At 31.3% G+C, this 21,158-nt stretch overlaps 1 protein-coding gene across 1 annotated transcript in view; it reads right to left on the bottom strand.

The window, feature by feature from the left end:
* The window catches only part of LOC127730519 (E3 ubiquitin-protein ligase HECW2-like), a 56,976-nt gene that overhangs the window by 4,198 nt on the left and 31,620 nt on the right, over positions 1–21,158 (bottom strand). The window contains exons 12-26 of the mRNA XM_052238937.1: positions 20,645–20,891; positions 19,140–19,222; positions 17,550–17,652; positions 15,448–15,609; positions 11,624–11,672; positions 9,996–10,176; positions 9,110–9,204; positions 8,234–8,348; positions 7,443–7,556; positions 6,498–6,650; positions 6,073–6,171; positions 4,462–4,594; positions 3,118–3,264; positions 2,050–2,164; positions 796–881 (exon numbers count right to left, since the gene is read on the bottom strand). Coding sequence (XP_052094897.1) covers positions 796–881; positions 2,050–2,164; positions 3,118–3,264; positions 4,462–4,594; positions 6,073–6,171; positions 6,498–6,650; positions 7,443–7,556; positions 8,234–8,348; positions 9,110–9,204; positions 9,996–10,176; positions 11,624–11,672; positions 15,448–15,609; positions 17,550–17,652; positions 19,140–19,222; positions 20,645–20,891 — 1,882 coding nt within the window. The remainder of the gene's footprint in view (positions 1–795; positions 882–2,049; positions 2,165–3,117; positions 3,265–4,461; positions 4,595–6,072; positions 6,172–6,497; positions 6,651–7,442; positions 7,557–8,233; positions 8,349–9,109; positions 9,205–9,995; positions 10,177–11,623; positions 11,673–15,447; positions 15,610–17,549; positions 17,653–19,139; positions 19,223–20,644; positions 20,892–21,158) is intronic.

Raw genomic sequence — 21,158 nt, 5'->3', positions numbered from 1 at the left:
CATATTTTTTCGGCATATGAAACCTCTTGTCGTTAAAGAGTAAGGATTATCACTGTAGCAGAACATAGTCAATTAACATAAAGGCATAAAACTTAACAAACCATGTCAAATCAGCTAAATCATTACTCAATCTGTATAGAATAGTCTTTAATATTTTTTTAAATTTCAAAAGATCTGAACTTGAATTGTAAAATCTGCAAATATCAAACATAAGAAACCTGCCTCGTCCACTCTGTGTTTTTGTTTGATGTATTTCTATTTGTATCCATCTGATGAGTTAAGCCTTTTTCAAATGATTTTTATAGTATGTTCTTATTTTGTACTGTTACACCACTAACCCAGGTTAGAGGGAGGGTTGGCGCCTTTAAATTAGTTTAACCCCGCCACATTCTGTATGTGCCTGTCCCAAGTCAGGAGCCTGTAATTCAGTGGCTGTCGTTTGTTGCTGTGTAACATATTTGTTATTTTCGTTCATTATTTTGTTCATAAATTAGGCTGTTAGTTTTCTCGTTTGAATTGTTTTACATTTGTCATTTGGGGGCCTTTTAAAGCTGACTATGCAGTATGGGCTTTGCTCATTGTTGAAGGTGACCTATAGTTGTTAATTTCTGTTTTCTGGAATTTTCTACTCCATACTGTATTTCTACTGATTAGCTGACAGTTTGCTTTCACAATGATAGTTTTTTTCTCGCTTTTGATATTTATTTCAAATACTACTTGGTTAATTCAAATGTCCTTGATTTCATGTTTTAACTTAGTTATATGGACATCCTATTAAAAGCAAGTAAGACAAACCTGTAAGAGACGGAGTCTACGTTCATTGTCAAACTTTTCTATAGCCTGCCAGAACCACTGTATAACAGGATGCTGGTCATGGTAACCTACAATATGGAAAGGTTTTTAATTTATTATACTATAGCTTTGTTACTGCTTTAATTGAAAAAGGAACATAACAAGAATGAGTTGTAAATAAGCATCTACAATATTGTACTGCCATCTCACACATGTATGGAATACTTAGACTGAGAATATTCAAATCTTTTTTCATTAGGATTGAGGCAGAATAATGCCTCCCTGAGGACATACTAATAAATCTTTGAAATATAACAAAATATTTTATAGAATAACTTGATAAAAAAATTTGAATGTTGAAAAATATTCAACGAATGACCAAACAACATATTAATTTCACAAAGGAGTGAACATGAGTAAATTATCAGTGTTTTTCAGCCACAAGTTGAATATCTTTCAAATTTGAAATCTTGAATCAATAAGTTTTTTTATTACATTGACTTTCAATATAAATATTGTAAAAATGCAAGGAACTAAATCTTTTTTCTATGTATTCTCACTTCATTTTGATGCAACTTTGTTGACATTGTCTTGTCACCACTTATTGAAGTATGATGTCAGAGGAGTGAAAATACAGGATTACTTCATATTTGAGAAGAGTGTTTCTATATAACTAGGAAACCATGGTTTTTTCATGGCAATCAATGTAATAATACCCCTGCTCATTTGTTTAACATTATACACAAATGTTATGTTAACAAAATATTACTGTTTTGGCAAAATCAAAAAGACATTAACTATTAATTACACTGCTTATATACCATTATGCAGCATGAATATTGAAGTTGATATAATTTACTAGTTACTTCTTACACTCTACTGGTCAGAAAACAACAATGAAATAACTGTCAATTCATTGGAGTATGAGTGATATTATGTTCTTTATGAGAATGAACATTCCAAATATCAATGTTCTTCATAAGATAACAAATCAGAAAACAATTGAAAGACATTAAAATTTTAAAATTCACTAAGTCTGATGAGGGAAGTGACCTTATGTACTGTCAGTAACTTAGATGCAGGAATGCAAATGAAGCAACATGACAAATATCAATGGCATATTATGTGTTGTCACCAGTATTTCATGATCACTTTTTCTGTCATATTATACTTTCTCTACCTACCACACCCCAACATTTAACATAACAGATATATATTGAGCCACTTGTTGCCTGCCTTCACAGCACATATACCTACCAGACCTATATTCTGTGTTTCTTCGCCAGTCTTTTACATCTATCTCAACAGTTCCTGCTATAACCAGTTCTAGTTCTCTAGCATCATACATAGCTACCATACGACTGTCTAAAACCTAATAAAAGTGGTTAAAAAATTAAGACCTATGAAAGCTTTTGCCTTTATAACTAGTTCTTAAACTTGCTTGACTAAATCAGCGTCATATTCATAAGTGGGTTTGAATTACCGACTTAGATTGAAATACAGAGATGAAAAGTTCAAAGAAAATTTCTATTCATACTCATCTTTGGTAAAAAAAATATCATAAAAATATATTGAATGTCCTGGTTTTTTTTTATTTTGTTGTGTGTAACTGCATACTTAAGATAGAATTATTAAATTATTATATCAAAATATAAACTGATCAAAATTTGTATAGAAATACTATAGTTATAATAGGTTATAAAACTGGTAATTTTACCGCGTAACTATTATTTCCATGACTACCAATTAATTAATATAGTATAGTTTGTCCTTGTGTCGTGATGGTGCACCACTGTCGCAAGTTAAGAGGGTTGGGCGCCCGCTAACATGTTTAACCCTGCCACATTTTCTATGTGCCTTTCCTAAGTCAAAGCCTGTAATTCAGTGGACATCATTTGTTGCTGTATATCATATTTGTTTTTCGTTTATTGTTTTGTACATAAATCAGGCCATGTTTTCTCGTTTGAATTATTTTACATTTGTCATTTTGGGGCTTCTTAAAGCTTATTATGCGGAATGGGTTTTGCTCATTGTTGAAGGTTGTACGGTGACCTATAGTTGCTAACTTCAACCTCATTTGGTCTCTGATGGAGAGTTGTCTGATCTCCTTATTTTTATAATTATCAATTATCATGCAAATTAGGAATAACTATGTTACTATAAAAAATCCCTTACCATTTGTATATTGCCATAGCTACAGGTAAGTTATTATCACTTAATTTAAAATTGATAGGCATAAAAACAGTTGTGGTAAAATTAAACTTATATATAGTATTTCTATGTACAATTGAAATGTTTTCTACAGAAGATAGACATTAGACTGACCTCATTAAATCCTCTAACTACACTTTCTGTCTGTTCTGTGACACCTCTTTCTAACCTCCATTTTACCATCTTTTCTATGTATTCTTTTTTATTTCTCTCTGTTACAGACAATGATTTTCCATTTGGTTTTAATTCCCTCTCTGTAACCTGTTAAAAAAATTATAAATTATATTTATTAAGACAGGAATTGAGGTTAAATAGTTGTGTGTAGATGTAAAAAGAAACCATTCATGCCATACATATAATATATAGGAATTAAAGAAGAAATAAATATAGGTAGAATTCATAATACATATAATCATTTCATCAATCTAAAGCAATATGAAATTAAAGATTTATCTTAAATGGAAGATATTTTTCATTTTTTTCTTAAATCGTTCTGTTTTAATTGGAACAATTGTAATTAACAGAAGGAGACTAACAATCCTATTACTATGTAGAAGGTCCAGTAACAACAACACTTTAAGGAATGCTCCAGTAATTTATTGAGATCGACATGTTTCGGTGGCTAGGCCACAGTCATCAGGATAGAAAACAATACATAAAATCATGCTGAGGTACAAAATCTGATTGAGAAAATTAAAACGTCACAATGTTGCTATGGTGAGTTACTAACATTATAAATAGCAATTGAAAGAGAAAATGAAAGTAAGTACATGTATATATGGAAGTGAACTATTAAAATAAAATAAAATAAAATAAAAATACAATGTTTTTGTTGTTAAAATGTTTGTTAAAATTGTTCTGCCATCATGTGTTAGCAGTCTTGCACAGTGGAACGAATTATACAATAAATTATTGTCAGTTGTGTTCTGTGTAAACTTTGTGTTCAATTAACGTCTTTATTTCCAAATATAGACAATATTTTTGTCAAAACAAAGTAGTTTTAGGCCAAAAAAGTATGTTTGTAGTACCCTGATCAACCCTAACTTTTCTTTTTAATTGAAAATTAGACAAATTGTATTTTCACCAGTATTGTTTTTAACAGAGATGTTCTTTTTGTTCAACCACTAGCTTTATACTGAAAATCATCAACAAGTATTGTGAAAAACCGAGACAAAAAAAATATCTAACTGACAAAAACACATTTGACAAATGCCAGCTAACCTGAAATAAAGGTAAAAGTAATATCAATCCTCTTACGGAAACAAATAAGGCAATTTCCAGGTTTGTTGATTGAAAAAAAAAGTTTTGCAGACCTACCTACCATACTTCTTTTCAGCAGGTGACAGTAAACACACATATTTTTTAAGGGCCTTATCATGTTATTATGCATTTTTCAAGGTTAACTTAACAAAATATTTAAGAGAATTGTTTTTCTTTTCATTTAATAAAATGATATACCTGTCCAAAAACTTCTTCATTAACAGAAAATGTCAGATCCATATCCAGGTCAGTAATATCATTCTCTTTAATCCACAGTAAACTCTGGTGAAATTCTGCATCTAAAGTTTCAACATCTCCCAGTGACCATTGTCTGAAAAATATCAAACATTATTCTTAACATTAACATCTAAAGATATTAAAAGATGCAAATACATTGTTACATTTCTGAACTAGATTCTTATCATTTCTACCCCCCGCCATCTTTTTACATTTGACTTTTAATCAAAAGAGAGGAAGAAAATATAACTCTTTCCATGACACTTAAATGACCATTTTTTTTTTAAATGATAAAGATAATCATTACTGTCACATTTGAATTGCATCAAAACCCCATTTAAAATGTTTGTTTTTCAGCAAATGAAGGATTTAATACATCTGCATCTTCCTACTCCTTCATACATGTTAAACTAAAACAAATATACATTTTTGTGATTTCCAAAACAAACTTTACTTTAGCTAATAAAAACTCAAATAGCATGAATTTCTTTCTTTTTTTCTTGTTTGTTATTTTCTGCAAAATTAGTTGTTTCAATGTTATTACAGCTATTCTATGTTTCAAAATGTATCTAATTTTGGCCTTTACAGCCCCTTGCCTTTATGTGTGTATGTTTTTGTCATCAGTTTTACTTGAATATGCTACGGTTTTTATTGACCTTAAACAGAAAGAAATAAATGGGGAATGTGTCCATGGGCCACAGATGATGCCCCAGCTTGCATATCATATAAAGTTATAAAGGGACACAACTGAAGAACAATACAAGTGACGCTACCCAAATTTGTACTTGATCTGAGTTTTGTGGTAATGTGTATAAGTATCATAACATTTGGTTGAGGCTAACTTAAGTTAGAGAACGGAAATGAAAAATTCAGCAATTTTTCCATTTGTAAAGGGTCATAACTCGAGAACAGTAAGGGTGACACCACCAAAATTCAAACTTGATCTGTTTTTTTGTGGTAATAAGCATTGTGTATAAGTTTCATAACAATTGGTTGAGGCAAACTGAAGTTGGAGAACGGAAACCAACTTTGGGACGTACAAACGGACAAGGGTAAAACTTAATGCCCCCTCCACTACAGCAGGGGCATAAAAAATGTGTGATTGATCTTCTTACCACATATTTGAAAGAGCTACAAGTATTAAGTTACCTTTAAAAATGAAAATGATATCTTATCTTAAAGTAACTCACTAAAAGTGTGTTATTTTCCAACCTTCTGTTAGTCTAGGGATGGGTAGGCAACCTCTAAATATATGAAGCCTGTATATATATATATACTTTTTAAATAACATTCACTTCAGATTTTTATTTTTTTTTTTTGCTCAAAATATATATGGTTTTAAATGCATAAACATGTTTTAACTTTTTTGATGATAATTTTATGAATTTTACTGTGAAACTATATTGATATGTACATAGCATGTGTTAAGTGTCTCATAAGTCAAATTTATGACTGGGTATTGATTGTTTTATTGAATACTGTGATATGTAAATATTTTGTCAATCAATATGTGACACTATAATAAAATAATTATTATTTATTATTTATATATTGTGTTTATTTTATACTTACATTCTCAATAAAGCTTTATAGAAAGGTCTGGTAAAGAAAGCATCCAACAGATATTGGTGCACCACAGCTAGTCCAAGTACTCTCCCAGCAAATCGAAACCTAAACAGTAAATATAAGAATATCATAGCTTCCCTTTCATACTTTGGAGAAGCAAACAAACAACTCATAAAATTAAAGTTTTACACAGGATAAAGAAATTATCGTTTACAATAGCGGAGCAGAGGAAATGATTGCTTTTAAAGCAGTTTTGTGGAACTCATTTCTGGTGTAAATAATTAGAGAACTTGTTAACACATAGAAAATAATTAAGAGAATAATATAATGTACAAATATAAAACTGCTATTATATTTACTTTGTGTGTATGTGTTGTTCAATTGCAACAATTAGCAAAATTCTGTTAAAATGTTCAAACACAGTATCTTACCATTCATGATGGTTTTCTACAATAGTAGACATAGGACTGACTTGTACAGTGTATGTATCATTAGCTGAGTATTCAAACAGGCCATAATATGGATTAAACAATTCTCGAGATAACAGGAAGAAAAATTCTCTAGCTGGACCACCATAATCCAACCTGAAAACATACAAAGAATAACTACATCAGTAATTAAGGAAGTTCGCTACTCAGTTTCAAAATAACAAGCTTTTCATAACACTAGTGTATACTGAAAGGGGATAAATAAAGGAAGCAAAAGAGCAAAAAAAATATATAGGTCAATTTGCTTGTTTTCGAGATATTAGCCATTGAAATTTTGGCGGGAAAATGTTTTCTCTTGACTTTTCATAGCTTTATCATTGACAAGTTAAAGCTCTCAAAAACTATTAAAAAATAACAAAGATTTTGTAAGACTTTTACAGGTGGCTTATAATTAAGCATTTAAAAGATTTATAAAAAGAAAAATGGGGGTCAATGGGCAAAAAAATTTAATGCATTTGAATGGATAAAACCAGAGGATTCCGAAAATCTGACAAAAATTCCAAAATATGACAAGCGAACATCCTTAAAATCAACAAAATTTGAACAGAACAAATGTAGAATAAGTATTCTCTTTTCAGGAAGAGCTTTTACATCAAAATATGTGTTTCCATCTTGGAAAGTGTTTTGTACATGCCAGCAGTCAACAGTATTGTTCTGCAATTTAAGTTTACTCAAAGAACATCACAGATCAAACCTTGGTCATGTTGGTACATCTACTAAAATGGAATAGCTTAAATTGTGAAAAACAACAAATTTTTATGAATCATGTCATCTATGTTTCAAACATTCTCCCCATCAAAATGATCTTTTAAATTACAAATATTTTACCGTCACAATTAATTAATCTTCTTTTTATCAGAATTATCATTATATCCAGTAATTGCTTACCCTTCTTCTCCAACAAAAGTAATGTAAAGTTTACTTTTCATCAGATCTTTCTTTGGTGTGGACATTATTTTATTAAAAGCATCCTCTAAAACATGATCTCTTCTGACCATTAATCTAAAACACAAAATTCACCAACTGTATGTAAATTCAAAATTAATAAGTGAAACTGCAAGCTACTGCTCACTGATGATAACCCCGCCCAAATATGGATAATTTTAATAGTGTAAAAATATGTAAGTGTTCGGTAAACAGGAAGTTGTTGAGTGATGAATCTGAAAACGCATCACACGGTATAGCTCACTCATATAAACCTTGAAACCAAATTTCAGAAATCCTTGTAATGTAATACCTGAGAATAATGCGAGGAAAAATACTCATGGGATGGACGGACGGACAGACTGTCGGATGGATGGACAGACAGAGGTGAAACAGTATACTCAACTTTTTTAAAGCGGGGGTATAATAAATAAGGTTGTGAGATATATGTTATGTGAGTGCTTCTTTAAAGGAATGTAACTTGTTTGTGTTTATGATTTTGTTTATATATTTTTTTCAATAAGGACATCTTGGTGGTCATTCCCTTCTAATACAAATAAGGGATGATCTATACATAAGAAAGTAACTCCAATAATAGTTCTACAAGTAATGTCAGCAAAATGTAAGTGATCTAACTTGATTTTTTTTTATATCTTTGTTACATTCTTTTACTATCATGATAGCAAGTTCTGTGTTTAGCATTTTTGAATCATGAGCTTATCTTATTATTATTTTCTCCAACACAAAACACTTACTTTAATTTGGATGGGCCTTGTCCATAGCCTTTGGTTTCTAGTTGTTTGTAGAACTTGCGTAACTTTGCTTGAAAATCTCTCTTCTGTGGAGCATGTACTCGGACTCTTTGAATATCTAAGAGCAAATTTATCAAATGTAGAAGTTTTCAAAATTAGCTAATTTTTCATGTTCGTGTGTCTCAGTTTGTAGTTAAACTGTCCAATAAATTTTAAACAAAATATTTCTTTCTCAGCATGAAATTTATGAAATTTGGTAGAAAAAATTAAGTAAGGACATATGTATAAGATAAGATAAGATATTTTTATTCCAAATAAATGGCCCATGCATGACCTCTCCATGGAAGTTCAAGCTGCTGCTGAAGAATCTTTAAAATCTGTGCTTCTTATGTTATATAAGCAACTTCTAATCTTAAATGCAGCAGTATAATGATAACTTTTCCCCTTTTGAGGTAACTTGGACACACAACTGTACTTAATCATGCCTCAGTATTATTACTGGTCATTTATGTTCAAGGATGGCATCAGAAGAGAAATTCAAGAAACTAAATTTTACTTCTAACTACTAGGAGCAGTAACAAAACAAATCACCTTTGTTACAAATGTTTCAAAGAGTATACATTGAAGTATTTTTTTATTTTTCATTTGTAGAATTGGTAATAGGAAATAACTTGAATTTCAAAACAAGCTACTGAACAATATAAATTCTAGTATTTTCAGGATTGTTGTCATTGTAAATTTGAAGGACATTTCCAGACCAGAAAGACTGAAATAAAATTCCAGGCTTATTCTAGTTTTCAAACTAGCTTTTGAACCCTGCATATCATCTCTAAATTGAGGTGTAATGTTTAACTGTGAAGCGATTTTTTGAAGACTTACTTGGAGATCCTTGACTGGTTTCAACTGGAGAATCAGGTCTTGGGGGTTGCAACAGCTGGGAGGGTATGTAAGACATAATATCATTCTCAAAAACACTGAAAAATAAGGAAATCAATTGTTTTAATATCTTAGCAATGGATCAAAATATTAATCAACATGTTCAAATATCATTTCTAAAAAACTTTAAGTAACTCAACAAAGTGGATAACTGTATTATTTTCTTTGTCTTGTGGATAAAAATCTACTATACTTCTTAGCCTCTACTTGATAAATTTGTAATAACTGTGTGATGCTGATACCACTTCAGATCAATAATAATTAATTGCCACTAATTTCATATTTGTGTTATTCTGTCTGTAGTGATCTCTATATACCACATAAAATTTCTATCAACTATAAAGAAAATTCAAAACCAAATAAAGTAAAGATGCCCCCCCGAACCACATATTTTTTATGAGAACACAAAAACGAGTGCCATATAAACACAAGATGTGGCATGATTGCCCATGAGACAACTCTCCAGCAGAGAACAAATGATGTAAAATAAAAGTAACTATAGGTCTCTCTTGTATGTTAATGTGCACAATAGTATGCATGGATGACCAAAGAAAACATTTACTTTTATTGGTAATTTCCCACCTGTTGCAAATATGTTCCAATTCATCATGGCATACTAGAGTAAAACCCCTCAGCCAGGATGATATGCTTTTGAAATATTTTTCATGGTCAAAGAAGCATCAAAACACATTAACTAATTAATATCTAAATTGGATATTTAAATTTTTATATAATTTGCTGATGTGATATTATGTCAATGTTTCTACATGTATATTGACTATTTGACATTGTCATAGCATCCAACTTAAATATGGAAGCATTACAATACCTTAACAATAAGATAAGATCCAAGTCATTGCACATTCTCTCCAGTGCTTCAGTACCACCAGACTGTATTTTATTGACTTTGTCTCTTAACTTAGAAGTCGATGCATAGGTTGGGTATTTTTCTTTTAAAATGTCACCTGCATTTGGCTGCCTCAGAAAAGATACTACTTTTTCATTGTAAGCTGGAAAAAAATATGTAAAATAAATCTTACATACTGATGTTAATTACGCATCTGTACTATCAAAAATGTAAACTTCTGTCATTTTATGTTATCAGATAGTGAAATAATAGAAACAGTGCCTGATTGATTTACCAGATACATCAGATTCAGATTATCATTTGTGCACAAAGATTAAGAATTTGTTGATTTTTTAATTGTTGCTTCTTATCAATCCATGAACTGTTAAAATGTTACTTTAAATGAGTTAAATATCATAATTTCTAGGACTAAAATAAACCTGGTAGTGAAGTTGTAATATCACATATTTTTTTTCATGATTTTTTCTTGATTTTTTTATACCTAGCTAGGAAGAAATACTAATTTCAAACTATAATGTATGCATTTTCTGTAATGAATTTTTATAAATCTGTATTATTGTAGAGTTTTAATTAGTGTGATTTTTATTGACTCATTTTTCAAATTAGTAAAAAACATTGCATTAATCATGTTAATTCATGACTCTATAAAATGAAATTCACAAAATTCTTTTTGTGATGGAAAATACAATGAAAAATTACATTCACATTTATTCAAAATAAAAATTGTGTAAAAAAAAAAGAAGCTTATAATGGTTTTTTTCAACTCAGATTGTTATCGTTATATTCCTTCTAATCACTAACGGATCTATTACATTTATATTTCAATATAAATAAATTATTACTTTACATAAATTCTACATATAAATAAAATCGTTGTCTTGTAATCAATTGTCTTCAGCACTAATGTAGATTAAGCCCATACACACCAAAAAGCGGTTTAAGAATTTTGACGGTTTGTTTGCCTTTTTCATCAAATAAAAAATAAACAACTTTTATACTTTAATGTAGCTACATACTTTTCACATTTCAAATAAAGGATTTTTACATAGTGAGATGTATACACAGTAAGGAAAACATATATGCTTTTATGGCAACCCTATACTTATCCTAGGCCTTTCTTTCAAATATTACACAAGACCACAAATGTCAGCTTATCTCTCAATCATTTCCTTCAGTATCAAATCAAAATATTTGATCAATTTACATACCTATCTTATCTTTTGAACATATGTAACTCAAAATAGATATAAACCCGCTGCATTTTTATGCACGTGTCCTAAGTTTGGAGCCTGTTGTTCAGTGGTTGTCGTTTGTTGGTGTGGTTCATAGGTGTTTCTCGTTTCTTGTTTTTTATATAGATTAGACCGTTGGTTTTCCTGTTTGAATTGTTTTACACTAGTCATTTTGGTGCCCTTTATAGCTTGCTGTTCGGTGTGAGCCAAGGATCTGTGTTGAAGGCCATACTTTGACCTATAATAGATAACTTTTTATACATTGTGACTTGGTTGGAGAGTTGTCTCATTGGCACTCATACCACATCTTCTTATTTATATAAATATATATTTGTTTAATAGAGAATATCAACTTACTTGTAGGGACATCTGGTTCATGTACAGGAGGTCGGGCTTGTGAAGCTACCTATAATAATAATAAAAAAAAAGTTCAAAATCATAGTATTTCACCAATTCACGAATGAGGAGATATGCTAAAGGACATATTTGGCCAAAGTTTCCACAAAACAAAAATGACAATCAAAGAGCTGAAAGCTCTGAGGAAAAATGACTCCACTGTCTCTAATATTGTGATATTTTTTATGCAAGTCTTGATTTTCACATACCGTAATAAGTTTCACATTGCAACATGTCTCGTAAGCATATAATTGATATTCGTATATGTGTCTGTTTTTTCAGTACAAATGAATAGGTCAAGACTACCTGAATGATCTACAGTATCCAATTACTACTGGCTGTTCGTTTGTACTAATAAAAAGGTCAAGACTATTTGAATGATCTACAATATCCAATGACTACTGGCTGTTCTTTTGTACATATAAATAAAGACTACCTGAATGATCTAAAGTATTCTAAGTAATGTGATTTTTTTCTTGCAATTACATTTTTTCTAAATCAAGAATATAGACTACTAGTATCCTTTTCAAACTAAATGATTATGAAGAGCCTGTTGTTAGCAAGCTCTTATACCCCACATACTCATTAAATAAGTTACTAGTGACCTAGTAATTTCTGTTACTTGAAGCAAATTATATTTCTGTATATTTAGACAATAGTATAATATTGTTTTACTAGTTTTATTTCACCTTGAAGATTAGACAAATAGGGATACTCCTTCGATTTTTTATTTCATGTCAGTCAGGTCGCTTTATATGAAACTTGAAACCACTTCTCTGCCATATTGTTATTTTATAGCAACTCTGCCCTTGACCATGTTGACCCATGTAATTGATATTCATTCTCTAACCAAATATCATAGTCAGTTAGTTTTTGATTTTGCACTCCCACACCACCTTTCATGTCTTTCAGGTCAAATGTCTGTCTCCATTTAAGTTAATGACATTGAACAATCATGGTATTAAACACAATTTCAATAGTGATAATGCTGTTCTCGTTGGTCACCATATATTCAACTTGGGTAGCATTCCAGTTATTGAAATTTGTGTCAGATTAGAACAATGATCTAGATCTTTAGGAATGGATCTTATAATTTAATATGGAGCCATAGTATGGGACCCCTACACGGTAACAAAAAAAAAACAAGCTTGAAAGGATACAATGTCAAGCGGCAAAATCTACCACCAGAGATTACAAGTCAAAAGAGGATGGACGGGATACGTCTCTAAAATGCTTGCTGAACTGGAACTACAGCAAGATCTCCAGACAAGACGAACAAAGCGTTGAAGCCAGAAGTTAATATTTATGTAAAAAGTAGTTGAGGGGCTGATTCCCGCTATTGAACCATATTGTCATTCTATAATATCACTGCGTAAGTATTTCTGTATTGGCCTTGTTATTGGTCCATGTCTTGGGTGTATTGGTCTGAGGCGAAGCGGAAGGCCAATACTGCTTGCCGAGGACCAATAATAAGGCCAATACAGAAATACACGTAATTAGTATCTTTATTAATTAACTACAGTGTTACAATATTTTTTTTATTTAATTTCACAAGAGATAAACATTTTTACCTTGAAGTGGAACTATCCAAATCTCAGTTTCCTTTTATAAGATGCAATATCTAATGATTCCGGGTGCCGTTTGATTGCTGGCCGAGAACCAATAATAAGGCCAATACAGAAATACACGTAATAGTATCTTTATTAATTAACTACAGTGTTACAATATTTTTTTTAATTTCATTTCACAAGAGATAAACATTTTTACCTTGAAGTGGAACTATCCAAATCTCAGTTTCTTTTTATAAAATGCAATATCTAATGATTTGGTGCCGTTTGAAGTATCTTCAGCCTTTTCTCATCTGATGAATTTTTCTACCCTTTCCAGTCACTATAAAGTGTTACAACTTTAATTTAGACACAACACATAAATAGTAATTGGAAAGGTACTGCCATTGCATGTGTAATGCAAATATATTTAAAAAAAAAATAATATAAGAGTTGAAATTGATACAACTATCCATAAGCCAATTGACCAAAGAACGAAGATTTGCACAATTACAGAATGCATATGCCTGGTTCGGGTTTAAAAATAAACGACCGTTTAAATACAAAACATGAGAAGCGACAGTAAACAGTAAAAATCGATTTGTACCATCGGCATCGACATGATGAAATTATGAGGTCGTCAAGAAATGAACTTTGTGATAATTTACTCGTTCCCCAAACCTGAAATAATACCATCGTCTACTTTCAAAATGCTTTTTAAATGAATGGGACCGTCTTTAACCTATAATATATATGCCATACTGAACGTTTCAGTTTGTTTATGGTGATTAAACTTGCGTCTTACAAACAACTGTTTACTTTCGGTTTGAGTTTATCGTGACTTACGATCTAAAAACTAGAGACGTTCCAAAATCCTGTTTTGTAAACAAAGATTCATATGCACCGCGTGGGTATAACCGTATTACTAATTTCCGATTTTTAAAATCTTCGTAAATCTGGATAAAGACCAGTTTCTATCCAATGGATATCAAAATGATTCCGATTTTCACTTTTTTAATGATTGTAAAGTTGAAATGGCATGAAAGGCTGACATTATTTAGGAGAACTATTTTGTCTAGCGATTGCTGATCATTGGATGGTAAAAAGTCCAACACCATAACAAAACGATCTATTTATCATGTATACATACCGATTGTTTACGATTGTAAGACATGTGCATAAAAGTGAAACCTCGAATAAATATGAAAAATATAACAAAGGGATAGCTCCAAATTCCATTTAAATTTATAACAAAAAACATATGGACAGGTCAAGATATCTTTTTGGTAAATAAAATAAAGCATGTAAACTGGTTCCCGTCCGACTACAACACTTTGTAAGAGTGTAGCGTAATACAAGCAGATTCCAGTTTGTATGTAAAATCAATCTCCCATACAGACAGAGTTGTCGTCCTTTCCTCCTCAATTTGGAGGAAAGGACGACAACTCTGTCTGTATTGGAGATTGATGTAAAATAGTAAATATGAAACCGAGTGCGGTAGTCGGAGGCAATAATCGACTTTCGTAAGTTCTGGTCAATGGTATCGGAAACATGCCGCTGATAGCGTCATTTTCCAAAAACTGCTCATTGACATATGTATTGGTGAGAGTGCAAAATATCGAACACATTTAAGTTTGAAAGAAATATTAACAAAGTGTTGTTCATATTGACAAACACAAATTGTCAAATTGGTACTTGCAAGCGATTTATATTTGCTGATCCAAATTCTATGCATTTTTCACAAATCTAGTAACAAGAGTGCACACTGAAATGTCTTGTCTGCTTTACTGACAATTGATTTTATGTTGAAAGTCTTTAAGATAAAGGTTTAACTAAAAGTATCACATAAAGTTAACACTTTTAAATATCCATGGCAATGAGGTCAAGGTCAGATAAATCCTGTCAGATAGACATTTACACCTTACAATTTTAGCCCAGTGGTCTAAGTAGTTGAACTACTGTATCGCTAGCCTGTCAACACTGAGGTTGTGAGTTCGAATCCCACACATGGCAGGTGCACATGACTCCAATCTTAATTGACTAAGATTGTCAGTTTTCCTACTGAAGGTCAGTGGTTCTCTCCAGGCACTCCGGCTTACTCCACCGATAAAAACTGACCACTAGGAAATAGCACAATATTGCTGAAAATGGTGTTAAACACCAATAAATCAGTCAATATGATATACGGAATCATCCAAGATTATTGAATAATGATATATAGGTCACTGCAAAACTTACAGAACTATGATTTCTTGGTGAATCATCAACAACCCTAACTCCACGATTTCTGCCGGTAAAAAGATTTGCATGTAGGAAATCTGTATTGATAGGAGGGACATCTGTAGGTAGTCTGGGATCTAGGAATGTTGTTAATCTTTTATTGTGATCTATGAAAAACATCTGGAAAAAAACAAAAAACATAAAGAGCAACAAGAATGGTATTTTATTTCTATACAATGAAAACAGTATTTTTCTTAGGCAAATTTGTAAAGGATAGTTAAATCTATGCCAAAGTAAGTTAAACGTAACTACAGCAAGGTGACAAGTTATTGTTTAGTAAGATAAGAAGAAAGAATGTCAAATGAACCAACCACATTGACATTCAAGCCAATCATATAAAGGTTTTCTTCCTTTTCTAAGACTGAACTTTTAATGTATGTATTTCACTCGAAATCAGTCAGTAATACTGCATTGAAGAGGAGTTTACTTTTGAAATTATTTTTTTGAATTCTTTTGAAACAAATCTGTATACAAAAGCAAGCTTAGATATCATTTTGTCTAAAAATGTTAAATTTTCCAAAACTGAGGAAGTCATAAAGGGATCTGATTTTCAGTAGTTGTTGTTTGTTGATGTGGTTCATAAGTGTTTCTCGTTTTTTATATAGATTACTGTGGATTCATTTATTTTTGTGGGTACCAATTTTCGTGGATTGAGGAAAATTTGCATTTTCTTGGATATTTGATTTCGTGGGTTAGCCAAAGTCTGCATACAACCTTATAGAAAATGTGTCATTTGTTGAACATCTTAATTCATGGTTCACCTGTTCCCACGAAATCCACGAAAATTGATATCCAACAAATAATAAACTGCTTCCCTAAGCGCAGCTGGATACGCCCACAGAGGTCCAACCCTGAACAGTTGGGGCAAAAATGGACACAATATTCAAGCTTGATACAGGTCTGAATTTGGATTGTAATTAAATATTTGACATTTTAAAGGTTTCTAAATAAATGTAGTCAAAGAACTTGAAATTGGTTATATGAATTGAATTTATATTCAATTAAAGATTTCTTGCTGTTGTGCAATACACTGTGCTGTTGCACAATACTAAGTAAATCTGTTGTCAGACTATAAACAAATTAAGTTCAATTTCTTCTCAATGTCATATTTGAAATTTATAAAAATCAATAGGGAGATTACATTAATAGCTATAAATAATTCACCAAAGTTTCATGAGAACTGATGAAAGCATTTTTGAGTTATTGTCAAAAAACTGGAAAATCCCCCCTTTTTTAATGAATAAAACCCCATAACTCAGAAATGTAAAATCTAAAATTTATAAAATTCTAAAGGGAGCTTACATCAACAGATATAAACAATTCACCAAAGTTTCATCAGAACTGCTGAAAGCATTTTTTAGTTATTGTCCGAAAACTGGAAAATCCCCCTTTTTTTATGAATAAAACCCTGTAACTTGGAAACGTAAAATCTAAAATTCATAAAAATCGAAAGGGAGCTCATGTCAATAGATATAAACAATTCACCAAAATTTCTTGCAAGTTGGTGAAAGCACTCTTGAGTTATTGTCCAAAAACTGGAAAATCCCCCTTTTTTTATGAATAAAACCCCAAAACTCGGAAACGGTAAATCTGAAATTTATAAAAAACGAAAGGGAGCTCACGTCAATAGATATAAACAATTCAATAAAGTTGTTATATTGGTTTAAGCGTTTTTGAGTTAATGTCCTACATGTTGACGACGGACAGACGGACAGACAGACAGACGGTCAATGGTATTCAATGGTATACCACAATACATCCCGTAAACGGGCGTATAAAAATGAAACCAACCGCTGAATTACAGGCAGCCCTTTTAATGGATGAAAGCATTGTGGATTTTTTCTTTTAATTTTTTTCATGTGTCAGAAAAAAGATGTTCAATATTTTGTATTCTAAACTTCCGGGTGAGGAGGTAGTATATGTCAAATCAATAAGTGGTGAAGAGTAAGTTCTAGATTTCACATTTAACTTTTTTAACTTCCAGTTTGATGATGACAATGTCCAATGTGATGTATGAGCAAGACATATTATGGTGATAAAACTGATTAATACAATTTTACCTTGCCTCCCCTGTCAAACTTCATTTCCCAGTTAGGAGGCATTTCTTTACTGCTATCAGAAAACAGGTTAACAAAAGCTACCAAATCACGATTATGTTGATACCTGTAAAAATAAGATATGCTTTATACAAAAGCTGAACATTCAAAATTATGTTGATACTTTTAAAAATATCACATGTACTTATACAAAAGCTACAAAACACAATTATGTTTATATCTGTTAAAAAATAGTACATATACAAAAGCCAACTACTAAAGATGTTTGTAAATGCACTTATAATTTCTGTATATGAGAATTATTTTACAATCATTTTACAATCATTGACAATAAACTATGAAAAATGCAGTTTTCTTTCAATTACATATTTTTGAATTCTATAGGGACAAGTTCACTACATGTGCAATAGCACAGTTTTTAGATATTTCTATTGCACGTTCAAGGGATAATATTCACCAATAATCATGCAATAACCCTTTTATTGTATAACAAAGCTTGAAATACTGTTTAAAACATTTTTTGTCACTGCTGATGTTGCAATATGATATATTATTGCACACTAACTTTTTGTTACAGTTTGTATGAAATATTTTGTTGCTATTCAAATCAAAATTTTGGAAGCAAATATTTTTCTATAAGGGATAATATCAAAATTTCTTCCTTCTTCTGATTATATTATTGTGATGGCAAAAAAAGATAATCATGCATGATGACATCTAATAGAAAAAAAAACAATTTTGTTTATGATTATTGACAAAATTGATATAAATTAGAGAAAGGAAACAAAAAATTCAGCAATTTTTCCATTTGTAAAGGGGCATAAATCTAGAACAATATAAGTGACACCACCAAAATCCAAAATTGATCTGTATTTTGTGGTAATAAGCATTGTGTATAAGTTTCATAGCATTTGGTTGAGGCAAACTAAAGGTCGAGAACGGAAACAAAAAATTCAGCAATTTTTCCATTTAAGGGACATAACTCTAGAACGGTTAAAGTGACGCCACTGAAATTCAAACTTGATCTGTTTTGTGGTAATAAGCATTGTGTATAAGTTTCATAACATTTGGTTGAGTCAAACAAAAGTAAGAGAACGGAAACCAATTTTGGAACGTACGTACGGATGGACATAGACGGACAAGGGTAAAACTTAATGCCCCCTCCACTACAGCCGGGCATAAAAAACAGCTTCCACTACTGTGTTATTTCTTTAATATTACCAATATTTATTCAGTAGTTTACAAGTTATAATAACTTAACATATTCCAGATTAGCATGTTTATTATCATAAAACCATCTAATCATGATTCAGGCTGTGTGTGAAGGTGTTACAATTATCAGCCATACACTCATCATTCTGGAATTATCATTGTGAAACAATATTATGGCAAAATGGAGGTACATATCGTTTCATCATTTAAATTTCATGCCTCCAAAATTACCAGGCATTTCTGTTGTAAATAAAATTACTACATGCAATTTCCATTGTGATGCAAAATTGCCAATAACCATTGGAAAATATCAAGGTGCAAGAAATAATAAAATAACTAAGGTACTTTATTAAAATTATTAAAATTTATTAATAAACATACCTGTAAAAATTTTTGGAGTCTCTTCGTGTTTTGTGTATCATATGCTTTAAAGTGCCATTTCTATTGTATTCAGCCATTGCCCTCTGTAATGTAGTAAAAATAACCAACATGTATTTACTGCTCTTAGTTATAACAATGTTTCAAATATGAAGGTCTTAAAACAGACACACACAAAAATGTGTATAAAATTTGTGTCATTAGAAATTAAATTTAGTTTTACATTCTACTTTTCATATTATATATTTGGTTGAATAAAATGCTTTGGTAAATACAATGCAACAAACAACACACTCCAATGAAACTGAGATAACTGCCACAAGAAACCAAATAACCTTAATAATTACAGGATAGGTATTCGATCTAAAAAGGAAAATTATGCAAGTACACAAATTAAGTCCTACACAGGGCTGCTAAAAAATATTTGACCCAGCCGGACATTTTTTGTCTTATCCCGATTTTAATCCCTTAAGACTAAGTAACAAAGGCAATTATGTAAATCAGTTGGCCATCATATAACCAATGAATGACATTAAAAAAACGATATTAAACTTTACTTTGATATAAATTCGATGTTCTGACATAAACTATTAAATTGGCAGTGTATCATTCGAAGTGTGCAACATCAGCGTACTAATATCTGCCTATACCATGTATACTCTTTATTTGTACAAAATAACGTTGTCAAAAACTTTACTTTTGTTTTTAAAAGGCACATTTTCCTAATACCGGATGTTGACTTGACAATGATAAAACATGGACCAGAGACGGATACGTAAAATCCGTGTACGTTTTCAAAGCATGATTGAGTGTAAGAAGCTCTTTCCTCGTTATTTCTTCAAGAAAATACTCGAAATGAACGTAAGATAAAGGTATCAATGATAATTTTAGCATTTTTGAAGAAATTAGGATGCATAATTAAATTTCCCACCTGCGCATACACGTGTACTTGTTCAAACAACGTGGTTTTGACGATTTTTCATTTAAAACCTTTTCAATTTTTCCATGAATCATATTTATAAACGTATTTCTGATAATTTTAATCTTTTGGGCTGAATTAATTAGATGTAACCCGCTTAAATGTAAGAAAATAACTTTGAATAGACCGATCAATGTCCATTACAAAATAGTTAACCTGTCACCTGAACAGGTAAATTTCAGCTGTCCGACTACTAATTAGCCTTGGTTAAAATGAGAAGGTATTAAAGTAGGGGTTGTTTTGATAGTACTTAATCGTCATGTCACTTTTATGACTGGAAATGTAAGCCTGTTTAAGGCAAAACGTAGGGTCAAAAAGATCGCATAAAATGTTAAAATGACCGTCTCTTAGGAAAGCCTTGAAAACTGAAAAGTAGATGACCGTTTCATGCTTATCCCAGGCCGACAATGTCCGGTAAATTTATAAATGTCTGGAATATATGACTGGTTTGGAAGCCATGGTCCTACAGGTGATATTTTCTGGTATTACATAGAATATGTTAAGACAATCATCTGACCCAAACACTTACATCATTTTGCTGTAAAAGAGGGAAGAAATCTGTCCTGAGTAAAAATTTGATCGCTGGTGGACGGGCATCGTCCGGTTCTGGCACCACAGGTGTGGGGATTGGGGGTACAGGCATGGTGGGTGGAGGAGGTACTCTAGCCTGGGCTGAAGTCTGGGGACTACCATCACTGCCACCAGATGATGTGTTCTCAGCACTTGGTGGTTCAGGTTCTGGTCGTTGATTGATTGTCCTTCTGATACTCTGATACCTGAAAAATATCAAGTTTAATAGTACTTAATTAACAAACACTAACAACACACTAAAAGACTCAATCACAAAAAAACATACTTAAAGACCCTATTTCATCCAAACATAAAATTCTGTTTATTTCTTTATTATGTATAACTAATACAGATAAATGACCACATGTTAAGAACAGTTGTTTCAGTTGCTTGAATACTTTTTATCTTTTCTGACCATCAAAATTTTGTAATAATAAAAGTCAAAGTATCTATAATTATAATGCATGTTTATG

Source organism: Mytilus californianus, unplaced genomic scaffold (genome assembly GCF_021869535.1).
Source record: "Mytilus californianus isolate M0D057914Y unplaced genomic scaffold, xbMytCali1.0.p SCAF_2, whole genome shotgun sequence".
NCBI classification, from domain to species: Eukaryota; Metazoa; Mollusca; class Bivalvia; order Mytilida; family Mytilidae; genus Mytilus; species Mytilus californianus.
This window is presented reverse-complemented; position numbering and strand designations above follow the sequence as displayed.